At 44.8% G+C, this 13149-nt stretch overlaps 1 protein-coding gene across 3 annotated transcripts in view; it reads left to right on the forward strand.

Annotated features, from left to right (window-relative positions):
• Positions 1 to 13149, forward strand: part of nek2 (NIMA-related kinase 2) — a 54286-nt gene that overhangs the window by 17539 nt on the left and 23598 nt on the right. Inside the window, exon 2 of one of the 3 annotated variants that reach the window (XM_072580828.1) lies at positions 6423 to 7045. The exons of 1 other annotated variant lie outside the window; for it this stretch is intronic. In XM_072580828.1, the coding sequence (XP_072436929.1) occupies positions 6950 to 7045 (96 nt within the window). In that variant the 5' untranslated portion in view covers positions 6423 to 6949. The remainder of the gene's footprint in view (positions 1 to 6422; positions 7046 to 13149) is intronic. One more of the 3 variants, XM_072580829.1, reaches the window with a different exon arrangement.

The following is a 13149-nucleotide window of genomic DNA, read 5'->3' on the forward strand; positions in this document are numbered from 1 at the left end:
CACGGGCATAGATAAGGTGAATAGCAAATGTCTTTTCCATAAGGTAGGGGAGTTCATAATTAGAGGGCATATTTTTAAGGTAAGAGGAGAAAGATTTAAAAGGGAACTGAGGGGCAACTTTTTCACACAGAGGGTGGTTCATATGTGGAATGAACTGCCAGAAGAAATGGTACATGCAGGTACAGTTACAGCATTTCCAAGACATAGATATGCATATGAACCAGAAAGGTTTCAAGAGGTATCGGCCAAATACAGGCAAATGGGACTACTTTAGTTTGGGAAACTTGGTCGACATGGACGAGTTGGACTAAAGGGTATGTTTCCATGTTCCATGACTCTATGATAAGTGAGCAAGGAGACAAACATACAGATAATTATAGGTCAGTTAGCTCAACATCTGTTATTGGAAAAATATTAGTCTATTATAAAGGATATAAAATCAGAATATTTAGAAGTACATAATATGATTAATCAGAGTCGCCATAGTTTCACAAAGGGAACGTCATGCCTGACAAAATAATTAGAATTCTTTCAGGAGGCAATGAGAATCATAGATAAAAGGGAAGAACCAGATGTAATATATTTGGATTTTCGGAAGGTATTTGATAAAGTACCACACATTAGGCTTTTTAATAAATTAAGAGCCCCTGGGTTTGGAGGTAGTATATTAGCATGGATAGATTATTGGCTTATTGATAGACATTTGTGATAAGGAGGGGCATTTGCAGGATGGTAATTTGTAACTGGTGGAGTGTCACAGCTACTAGATATTTTATAATGTCTACTAAGGAATTGGATGAGGAAAGTGAATGTACTATAGCCAAGTTTGATAATGATACAAAAATTGGTTGGAAAGTAAATGGGAAGAATGGCACAAAGTCTGTAGAGGAACATAGTAGGTTAAGTCCTGAAGGAAACTGTTTCACTTTTATGTTTCTTTGCAGCCTTTGTTTAGTTTCTTAAAAGGACTGTTACAATTTTTTTGTTATGGTTAATAAAGCACTGGTTGTGTGTATCAGTTTGTGCGTGTTTGAGTGTGTGACAGAGATTGGAGGGTCCCCTTGGCCTGCCCAAACTGGCGATCAACAGGTCCAGAAAGAGGCTTCCAGTACCTGCCTGTGTCCTTTGGTTGTCCATCAAGAGGGAGCATGTGGTGTCCACTGGCATGGTAGAGGCCTTTACAGACCAGTAGGCAGCGAGGCGTTAAGAGTATATTATCACCCTGATAATGATATTTTGATTTGGTCTTGATGAGATTCTAGTTGTGTTTTGTAAGTTTCCTTTGAATGATTAGCTTGTTTTTGTTATAGTACCCCACCAGGGCCTTGTTTAAGTTGTTTTAAAAGAGTAGAGTGGTTATACAATGGACAAAGATTTGGCAATTTGAGGAACCAAATATTATTTAAATGAAAAAGATTGCAGAAAACTACAGCACAGAGAGATTTAAAGTCATAGAGCTTTACAACATGGAAACAGACCCTCCAGTCCAAATAGCCCACATCAACCATGTTCCCAAACTAAACTAGTGCCACCTGCCTGCATTGGCCCACATCCCTTCAAACCTTTCCTATTCATGAACTTATCCAAATGTCTTTTAAATTTTGTAACTGTACCAGCATCCCACTTTCTCTGACAGTTCATTCCACATATGAACCACTCTGTGTAAAAAAGATACCCCATGTCCTTTTTAAATCTTTCTCCTCTCACCTTGAAAATAGGTTTCCCAGTTTTGAACTCCCCCACCCTACGGAAAAGACCACTGTCATTCACAAGTCCTTTTACACAAATCACAAAAAGCTAGCATGCAAGGGGATTGGGAAGACAAATGAAATATTGACCTTTATTTCAAAGAGAATGGAGTATTTTGAAAGTAGAGTCGCAGGTAGATAGAATATGAAGAGGGTGTTTGGTATGCTTTCCTTTATAGGTGGTGGGGGGTCATGTTGTGGCAGTACAGGACATTGGTTAGGCCACTTTTTGGAATATTGCATGCAATTCTGGTCTCCTTCCTATCGGAAGAATGTTGTGAAACGTGAAAGGGTTCAGAAACGATTTACAAAGATGTTGCCAGGGTTGGAGGATTTGCGCCAAAGGGAGAGGCTGAATAGGCTGGGGCTGTTTTCGCTAGAGTGTCAGAGGCTGAGGGGTGACCTTATAGTGGTTTATAAAATCATGAGGGGCATGGATAGGATAAATAGACAAGGTCTTTTCCCTGGGGTGGGGATACCAGAACTAGAGCGCATAGTTTAGGGTGAGAGGGGAAAGATATAAAAGGGACCTAAGGGAAAACTTTTTTCACACAGAGGTTGGTGCATGTATGGAATGAGCTACCAGAGGAAGTGATGGAGGCTTGTACAATCACAGATTTAAAAGGCATCTGAATGGGTATATGAATAGAGGGATATGGGCCAAGTGCTGGCAAATGGGACTAGATAAGGTTATGATAATCTGGTCGGCATGGCCGAGTTGGACCCAAAGGGTCTGTTTCTGCGCTCTACATCTCTATGATTCTGTAAAATAGAGAGGTCTTGCTGAAACTATACAAGGCAGTAGTCATACCACAGCTGGAATATTGTACTTGGTTTTGGTCCCATTATCAAAGGAAAGCGATTGTGGCATGAGAGGCAGTCCAGAGAATGTTCAGTAGGTTAATCCCGGATATGGCGGCCCTTAATTATGAAGAATGGTTGAGTAGGGATTGTACTCATTGGAATTTTGAAGAATGAGAAGCAATCTTACTCAAACATAGAAAATTCTTAGGGTCTTGACGAGGTAGATATGGAGAGCTTATTTCCTGTTGCGGGTAGAACCAGAGGATATCATCTCAGAATAAGGGGTCATATTTAAAACAGAGATGAGGAGGAATTTCTCCTCTCAGAGGGTCATGAATCTGTGGAATTCTTTATCACAAAGGGCAGTAGAGACTGGATAGTTAAGTATATTCAAGGCTTGAGAGAAACAGATTTTTAATCCATAAGGGAATCAACGGTAATGGGGAAGAGACAGGAAAGTTGAGGACTATCAGATCAGCCAGGATTTTGTTGAATGGTAGAGCAAACTGTATGGACTGAATGGCCTGTTTCTCCTCCTACGTTTTATGGTCTTAAGTAATGAGAAAGATATAAAGAGTATGCAAAGTGAGTGGGCAAGAAATTGGCAAATGGGAATATAATATGGAAAAAATGTGAGATTGTGTACTTTGGCAGGAGGAATAGCAACACAAAATATTATTTAATTGAGACAAACTGCAGTAAAGAGGGATCAGGTTCTCCTTGAACCTGATTGCAAAAGGTTCATGTGCAAGTTGAATGTAATTCTTATCTTGAAATTTGGGATTGTTAGAAGTTGCCCAAGTGATACAGTTAATTACATCTCAATGCCATTTTCAGAATTTGACTTTCTGTTAATGTTTGTTATTTTCCAGAACAATAGTAGAAAATAATGTTGCTACCTTCCATGCCAAGTTTTGTCAGATATTGTACAGAACATGGAAATATCCAAGTGTCGATGGCACAGTGGTTAGCATTGTTGCTTCACAGCGCCAGAGACCCGGGTTCAATTCCCGCCTCATGTGACTGACATTCTCCCCATGTCTGCATGGGTTTCCTCTGGGTGCTCCGGTTTCTTCCCACAGTCCAAAAATGTGCAGGTTAGGTGAATTGGCCAAGCAAAATTGCCCGTAGTGTTAGGTGAAGGGATGAAATTTATGGGGAATGGGTCTGGGTGGGTTGTGCTTCGGCAGGTCGGTGTGGATTTGTTGGGCTGAAGGATTTGTGATGAAGGATTTTTGCCTGAAAAGTTGATTTTATTGCTCCTCGGATGCTGCCTGAACTGCTGTGCTCTTCCAGCACCACTAATCCAGAATCTGGTTTCCAGCATCGGCAGTCATTGTTTTTACCTTGTTGGGCTGAAGGGCCTGTTTCCACACTGTAAGTAATTAATCTAATCTAATCTAGTATCACCTAACTATTCGAGATTGCCCAGGTTATGCTTTTTTGTTTGTTATGTAAATTGCTAAACAGTTAAACCGTCAAGACATCTATTATGTCAAGTCTGGAGAGGTTGGGCAAGAAGGAACTTGCGAGGAGAAGGTAAGGACTGTTGATGCTGGAGATCAGAGCTGAAAATGTATTGCTGAAAAAGCGCAGCAGGTCAGGCAGCATCCAAGGAGCAAGAGAATCGAAGTTTCGGGCATGAGCCCTTCTTCAGGAATGAGGAAAGTGTGTCCAGCAGGCGAAGATAAAAGGTAGAGAGGAGGGACTTGGGGGAGGGGCATTGGAAATGCGATAGGTGGAAGGAGATTAAGGTGAGGGTGATAAGCCGGAGTGGGGTGGGGGCGGAGAGGTCAGGAAGAAGATTGCAGGTTAGGAAGGTGGTGCTGAGTTTGAGGGTTGGGACTGAGACAAGGTGGGGGGAGGGAAAATGAGGAAACTGGAGAAATCTGAGTTCATCCCTTGTGGTTGGACGGTTCCTAGGCGGAAGATGAGGCGCTCTTGCTCCAGCCGTCGTGTTGCTATGGTCTGGCGATGTAGGAGTCCAAGAACCTGCATGTCCTTGGTGGAGTGGGAGGGGGAGTTGAAGTGTTTAGCCACGGGGTGGTTGGGTTGGGTGGTCCGGGTGTCCCAGAGGCGTTCTCTGAAACGTCCCGCAAGTAGGCGGCCCATCTCCCAAATATAGAGGAGGCCACATCAGGTGCAGCGGATGCAGTAAATGATGTGTGTGGAGGTGCAGATGAATTTGTGGCAGATATGGAAGGATCCCTTAGGGCCTTGGAGGGAAGTAAGGGGAGAGGTGTGGGCGCAAGTTTTGCATTTCTTGCGGTTGCAGGGGAAGGTGCAGGAAGTGGAGGTTGGGTTGGTGGGGGGTGTGGACCTGACGAGGGAGTGGTCTTTTCGGAACGCTGATAGGGGAGGGGAGGGACACATATCCCTGGTGGTAGGGTCCGTTTGGAGGTGGCGGAAATGACGACAGATGAAACGATGTATATGGAGGTTGATGGGGTGGTAGGTGAGGGACCAGTGGGGTTCTGTCCTGGTGGCGATTGGAGGGGCGGGGCTCAAGGGCGGAGGAGCGGGAAGTGGAGGAGATGCGGTGGAGAGCAGTGTCAATCACGTCTGGGGGGAAATTGCGGTCTTTGAAGAAGGAGGCCATCTGGGTTGTACGATATTGGAACTGGTCCTCCTGGGAGCAGATGCGGTGGAGACGAAGGAATTGGGAATATGGGATGGCGTTTTTACAGGGGGCAGGGTGGGTGGAGGTGTAGTCTCGGTAGCTGTGGGAGTCAGTCGGTTTATAGTAAATGTCTGTGTTGATTCGGTCGCCCGAGATAGAAATGGAGAGGTCTAGGAAGGGGAGGGAGGAGTCTGAGACGGTCCAGGTAAACTTGAGGTCAGGGTGGAAGGTTGGTAAAGTGGATGAACTATTCAACCTCCTCGTGGGAGCATGAGGCAGCGCCAATACAGTCATCGATGTAGCGGAGGAAAAGGTGGGGGGTGGTGCCAGTGTGGCTGCGGAAGATGGACTGTTCCACATATCCTACAAAGAGGCAGGCATAGCTGGGGCCCATGTGGGTGCCCATGGCTACTCCTTTGGTTTGGAGGAAGTGGGAGGATTGGAAAGAGAAGTTGTTTAGGGTGAGGACCAGTTCAGTCAGTCAAAGGAGGGTGTCAGTGGAAGGGTACTGGTTGGTACAGCTGGAAAGGAAGAAGCGGAGGGCTTTGAGTCCTTCGTGATGGAAGTGTACAGGGACTGGATGTCCATGGTGAAGATAAGGCGTTGGGGGCTGGGGAAGCGAAAATCATGGAGGTGGAGGGCGTGGGTGGTGTCCCGAACGTAGGTGGGGAGTTCTTGGATTAAGGGGGACAGGACCGTGTCGAGGTCTGCAGAGCTGAGTTTAGTGGGGCAGGAGCAGGCTGAGACAATGGGTTGGCCGGGGCAGTCAGGTTTGTGGATGTTGGGCAGGAGGTAGAAACGGGCGGTGCGGTCTTGTGGGACTATGAGGTTGAAGGCAGTGGATGGGAGATCCCCTGAGGTAATGAGGTTATGGATGGTCTGGGAGATGATGGTTTGGTGGTGGGAGGTGGGGTCATGGTCAAGGGGGCAGTAGGAGGTGTCCGCGAGCTGGCGTTTAGCCTCAGCGGTGTAATGGTCGGTGCGCCAAACTACTACCGCGCCTCCCTTGTCTGCCGGTTTGATAGTGAGGTTGGGGTTGGAACGGAGGGAGTGGAGGGCTGCATGTTCAGAGGGTGAGAGGTTGGAGTGGGTGAGAGTGGTGGAGCTTCAACATACATTCTGGGTTATAACTATACAGCCAAAAAGATTAATGCCGGTAATTAATAGCCCCTTGTTTTACATTTTTTACGAGTTAATTGTTATTTTGAAGTTTTTTGACACTTAAATTTCTCATTTCTAATAAATTCCAGTATTTTTCCCAGAAGCACAGTGACATTCTAATTCCATTTGGCTTGGACGCTGAAAGAAGTCTTACTTTAGAAATTGGATCGCCTTTGTCTCTAACAACAAACTGCCTGTGTGAGTTACAGACAAAACAAATTCGCAAACATCATAGCACGAAAATCCAGAACGAACGCTAATCGCGTTTAAATTTCGCGCGCTGCCCCCGCGCTCCAGCCGCTGCCAAGGCAACTATTTGTTATTCGCAAGAGCCAACCAAAGGACGGGACACCGAGGCAGATTAACCAATCGGAATGGAGCTGAGGAAGCCAGTTGAAAGGGGGAGGGGGGGGAGAAGGCCCACGCGCTTTCGTCGGTTGAGCGCGGCTTCAGCAAGAACTGGCCATAGCACCCGACCCCACTCCCACCATCCCCTAATCGGTCTCTCTCCCCCGACAACTCGCACATATACATCGAGCCAGGGTAGTCGGTGTGTCAGAGGCAGAGGCCCCTCAACTCCATCTCGGACATCGATGCTCGCCTCGCGTTGAAAAAAATGCCTTCCCGCCTAGAAGATTACGAGCTGCTGGAGAGCATCGGCTCCGGTTCTTACGGCAGATGTCAGAAGATCAGACGGAAGTCGGACGGAAAGGTGAGCTCCCATCTAAACAATGCCCCTGGGCATTTTAACTGGGTTTCCCCACCTCACTGGCAAGAGCTGTTTTGTGTCTTAAGGAAATTTGAAAACACGAGTTTAGGATGATTTCAATTAACAATTTCGACTCAGAGCGGCAGGAAAGCTAGCTGCCGATTCTGACCTCCCTTCCCCCTAAACCCCAATAACTGGAGGTTTCATCACATGATCTTCTCTCCGATCGCAACCTATTCCCAGATGTAGTTAAAGACACCTAATTTCACCATTGGCCTTTCGTTACCATAACACACACATTTATTGTATCCGTTGCTCCAGATGTGGCCACCTGTACATTGTGGAGACAGGACCTGTATTTGGAGAAGGCTTCAGAGAACAACACCCCCCCCAAAGCCTGACCACTTTAACTCCCTCAGGCGGAAGTGGGTACTGCAGATGCTGGGGTTTAGAGTCAAGGTTAGAGTGGTGCTGGAAAAGCACAGCAGATCAGGCAGCATCTGAGGAGCAGGAAAATTGAAAACGTTGATTTTCCTGCTCCTCGGATGCTGCCTGACCTGCTGTGTTTTTCCAGCACCAAACTAATCTTCACTTTAACATCCCCAAGGACATGCAGGTTTTGGGCCTCCTCCGTTGCCCAAACCTTAACGTCCAACACCACATCTTCCACCTGGGGACCCTCCAAACACGTGGGATCAATGTGGATCTCAGATTAAACCTTCCAGCTTGGCACCAGCCTCTTGACCTCTCCTACCTGTCTATCTTCCTCCCCACCTATTTGCTCTACCCTCCTCTCTGACCTATCGCCTTCACCTCCCATCTTCATTTACCTATCGCATTCTCAGCCCCCTTTCCTTCACAGCCCCACACCCCCCCTCCGATGTATCTCTCAGCCCCCTTGGCCCACAAGCGTCATTCCTGATGAAGAGCTTATGTTCGAAACATCAATTCTGCTGCTCCTTTGGATGCTGCCTGACTGGCTGTGCTTTTCTAGCACCACATACTCAACGTGGAAGCAGAAATTGTCATTTAGCCCGAATCTGCTCTGCCATGCAACACCATTATGACTAATCTGCTAATCCTTGACTCCATTTTCTTACCTTTTCCATATAATTTTTGATTACTTAACCAATTAAAAATCTATCTCGGCCTTGCATATGCTTAATGAGCCACTGCAAGATCCCTCTGTGGTGAAGAATTCACAGATTCACCTCCCTCTGACAAAATTTCTCATTATCTGAAATGGGTAACCCCTTACTTTGACATCATATCTGGCTGTGGACTCTCCCACAAGAGGAAGTCATATCTCCATATAGCCCTCACTGTAAATCTTGTATTTTTCAATCAAGTGTCTTTGTTAGAATCATAGAAATGTATAGAATGGAAACAGACCCTTCGGTCCAATTTGTCCATGCTGACCAAATATTCTAAATTAAATCTAGTCCCATTTACCAGCATTTGGTCATATCCCTCTAAACTCTTCCTTATCAAATATCCTGGGAGTCCAAATATTCTACATCTGCAGGATCCCCATGATCCAGATTTGTTATATCTTCAAAGAACTCCAGTAAATCAGTAAACTAAATTTACCCTTCATAAAACAATGCTGACTCCAAATGTCCTGTTATTACTTTCTTAATAATTGTTCCCAATGATAGGCCAAAAATTACATGATGGGGTTATAGTCCAACAGTTTGTTTGAAAGCACAACCTTTCAGAGCCCCCTCCTTAGTAACTGATATGCAGTTTTCTACTTTCTGTCTCCCTTCCTTTTCTTGAAAAAAGTGTGTTATATTAGCATTTTTCCTATTTGCTGGAAACTTTTCTGCATCCAGGGAATTTTGGAATATTCTAGCCTACAGAATCACTACCTCTGTACTTTTTTTAAGACCATAGGATGTACCGAGTCAGATCCTAGGATTTGTCTGCCTTCAGTACCTTTGCATTGATGTAGTTCTATGTTACTACCTTTCTATAATTTTCATTACCTGTCAGCCATTGTTTCTGTGGTTGCTAAGTTGAAATGTTCAAAGGTGCACGATTTAGAAGGATGATAGTGGTCTGATAGATCATAAATCATACAGAAGGATTTAACAAGGCTGAATGGTAATCTGATAGAGGTTTATAAAAACATTAAGGGCTTGGACAGAGTAAATAGACAAGGTATTTTCCCTGGGGTGGGCGAGTCCAGACCTAGAGGACATAGGTTCAAGGTGAGAGGGGAAAGATATAAAAGAGACCTAAGGAGCAACTTTTTCACGCAGAGGATGGTACGTGTATGGAATGAGCTGCCAGAGGATGTGGTGGAGGCTGGTACAATTGCAACATTTAAAAAGCATCTGGATGGGTTTGGAGGGATGTGGGCTGGGTGCTGGCAGGTGGGACTAGATTAGGTTGGGATATCTGGTTGGCATGGATGAGTTGAACCGAAGAGTAAATTTCCGTGCTGTACAACTCAATGACTCTTAGCAGCACTGAGCATTTTTTCTCAAGTTACCTGTTCTTAAGATTATTAAGAGGTTTGATAGGGTAAATGCAGAGATGCTTCCATTTCTGGGGTTGTTACTAATAAGTCTAGTAATAAATTGGCAAGTTTCTTTTTTTGTTTGATTAAAATGCAGAAAGTGCACAAATGCATTGTGATAAGTGGATACCATGGGAAAGTCAGATAAACACCTGAGGGAGCTAGAAATGAAAGGATGTGATGATGGGCTTCATTGAAGTAGTTTATGAATAATGTTCCCTCTAAGCTGTACATGCGCACAGCTGCTCTGAAAGTCCATGCATGGTGATAGTGTGCTAAGACATCTGAGGTCCATGAGGAAGAAAATAAAATAATCGAGACTGCTGAATATGAGGTTGCTTGTAAAGCAAGATGTTTGGCAACATGACACACTTTTTCTTAAAAAAAGGACATGCTTGAGAAACTCGCGAATTCTGGCATCTATGTTTCAAATCCATTGACTCTTTTGGAATGGAAGTGAGGTGGAAAATTGTGTGTTTTACTATGTTGTTAAGTGGAAAGCAACAAGTAGATCAGAAGAGCAGGTCAGCAAAATATTAAGGGAGATTGTGAGATTAAAGGCATCATGGAACAAGATAAAGAACATAGCACAGTTTTAGAGAAGACGAGCTATAGATCAGAGTACAGGTGATCCCCAATTTACAAATATCTGATTTATGAATGCTCATACTTACAAACTTATACACTGATATAATTTTAAATAACAGACATGCACATTTCCTGTACTTTTGCCTTCCTGCTTTGTATTGTCCTGCCTTGCGCTCCAATTTACAAACTGACCTTCAAGTAGACTCAAGAATGGAATCTACAGCGGAACCTCAATTATCCGAATGAGATGGGCGGGCACAATTTCATTCAGATAATTGATTATTTGGTTAATCGATTCAATGCCTCTCCTCTGGGGCTCAGAGTTTTCTGTTAAGTCTGCTCCTTGTTCAGGAGACTAGGCAGTAGCGCACTGCACGAGTCCCCAACCCCGTCTGTCCCCAGCCCGCCCCTAACCCTGTCCAACACTGCCACCCACAACCTGGTCCAACACTGCCCCCAACACCATCTCACGCCCGCCCCAATCCCATCCAACACCGCCCCCCCAAACGCCACGCCTGCCTGCCCTCAAATCCTGTTCAACTGCACCGCCCAACCCTGTCCATCACCGCCCACCCCCATGCCCCCACTGTGCTCTCCGCCCCTGTAAGCCCTCCTCCCCCTGCGGGGCAGCTAGACTGGACGCCAACAGTAAGACTGCTGCTGCCTTCCTGGGGTAAGTCTCCAAATGGCACCCACATGCGCGCGCGCACACAACTTTATACTGCAACTTTTTGAAAGTTCCACCTCTGCCCTGTACGGAACAATGTTAGAATATCTGGGCAAGGGGGGTTTCGGATTCACCATTATGTAGAACTCCAGAGAAAGTGTGGAGAAAGGGAGAGAGGACGGGAGGTCAGTCATTTGGAGACAGTGCCTGGGCTCCCATTGATATCCAGGACTGTTCTCAGCAGCTTTTCACTAAGCCGAGATTGTTATTAATCATTGTAAACAAAAGGTGAGATCAGTGTTGGAAATACCTCTTTGATGTAATATTTCTATCGGGACCTCAATCTCCTTTGGATAATCCGATGTTCTGATAATTGATGTTTGGATAATCGAGGTTTCTCTCTATTCATAACCCATTTTAGATTACAGACACCTACATTGCCAAAATCACATGAGTAGATAAAGCTGATTTATATGTGAAACTGCCTTCTGAAACCATGGAAATTTCAGGCCCACAATTCCAGCATGTGGAGGGTGAATTCTGATTTTATCAGGAATTTGGTGAGGGGAATTTGTATAACAGGAAAGCTTGGAATAACTGAATCATACGAAGAATGAGAGGTCAATGAGGAGAGGTTTGCCATTATTAAATCTGTAAATGCACCAATATGGTGAGGTAGAGAAAAAATATGGAGTACTGGACACAAACTGCAGGTCTGGCAGCATCTGTAGAGAAAAAGCCATGTGAATATTTCAAGTCCAGTGATCATTTGTCAAAACTGAAGAAAGCTGGCAAAGGGTAGTATTTATGCTGATGACAGGTTGGGGGATTGGAGGGGTGGAGGGAATAAATAGATAATGCAGTTGAGATAGGGTGGACAGAATGGTTAGGCAAGCAGAGAGATAGCTGATGATAAGCCAAGGAGCGATAAGTGCAAACAAGAAGTCTGAACATTTGATAATGGATTGGCTGTTCAGTGGCTTGTTCAGTGATGATTTGGGTGTGTGAGAACGGTAACCTACATGGAGGAGGATGATCATGTTCTGAAATTTTAAAACTTAATGTTGAGTCCTGAAGATCATAAGTTGCATAAGTGGAAGATGAGGTGTTGTTTTCCAGCTTGCATTGAGCCTTGCTGGAGCACTGCAGCAGACCTGAGACAGATTTGTTGACATGGGAACCTGGTGAGTTGTAGTGGAGGACAACTGGAAGCTTTCCAGTTGTCTATGGACCAGATGTAGGTGTTCAAGAAAACAGTCATCCAATCTGCTTTTTGTCTCCCCAGTTTTAAAGGAGACCACATTGTGAGCAGCTAATTCAGTAGACTAGATTGAATGAGGCGCAGATAAATTGCTGCTTCACCTGGATGGTATGTGCAGGTTATTGGATAGTGAGGAGTTAAATGGGCATGTATTATACCTTCTGTGATTGCATGGGAAAGTGCTGGGGGATATTTTGGGAGTAGAGGAGGTGTGGACTAAGGTGGCCAAAAAGAATGGTCCTTGAAGAATGCTGACAAAGGAGAGGAATGTGTGTCTTGTGGTGGTATCTCTCTTAAGGTGGTGGAAATTGTTTGTACACTTTGGAAGGAGCATTAGGAATGCAGAGTACTGGGCTAATGGTAAGATTCTGGGCAGTGTAGACGAGCTGAGAGATCTGTGTCCATGTACATAGATCCATGACAGTTGCCACTCAGGTTGATAGGGTTGTTAAGAAGGCATACGTGTGTTAGCTTTTATTGGTGGAGAGACTTTGTTTCAGAGCCATGAGGTCATGTTGCAGCTATACAAAACTCTGGTACGGCTGCACTTGAAGTATTGCGTACTGTTCTGGTCACCACGTTATAGGAAGGATGTAGAACCTTTGGAAAAGATTCTGAGGCGATTTACTAGGATGTTGCCTGGTATGGAGGGAAGGTATTATGAGGAAAGGCTGAGCAACTTGAGGCTGTTTTTATTAGAGAGAAGAAGGTTGAAAGGTGATTTAATTGAAACGTATAAGATAATCAAACGGTTAGGGTAGACGGTGAGAGCCTTTTTCCTCTGGTGATGGCTAGCACGATGGGACGTAGCTTTAAATTGAGGGGTGATAGATATAGGATGGATGTCAAAGATGGTTTCTTTACTCAGTAGTAGCAGTGTGGAATGTCCTGCTTGCAACAGTAGTAGACTCACCAACTTTAAGGGCATTTAAATGGTCATTGGATAAACATATAGATGAAAATGGAATAGTATAGGATCGATAGGTTTCAGATTGGTTCCATAGGTCTGTGCAACATCCAGGGCCGAAGGGCTTGTACTGCACTTTCATGTTCTATATTATGTGGAG

Source organism: Chiloscyllium punctatum, chromosome 11, assembly GCF_047496795.1.
Source record: "Chiloscyllium punctatum isolate Juve2018m chromosome 11, sChiPun1.3, whole genome shotgun sequence".
NCBI lineage: Eukaryota > Metazoa > Chordata > Chondrichthyes > Orectolobiformes > Hemiscylliidae > Chiloscyllium > Chiloscyllium punctatum.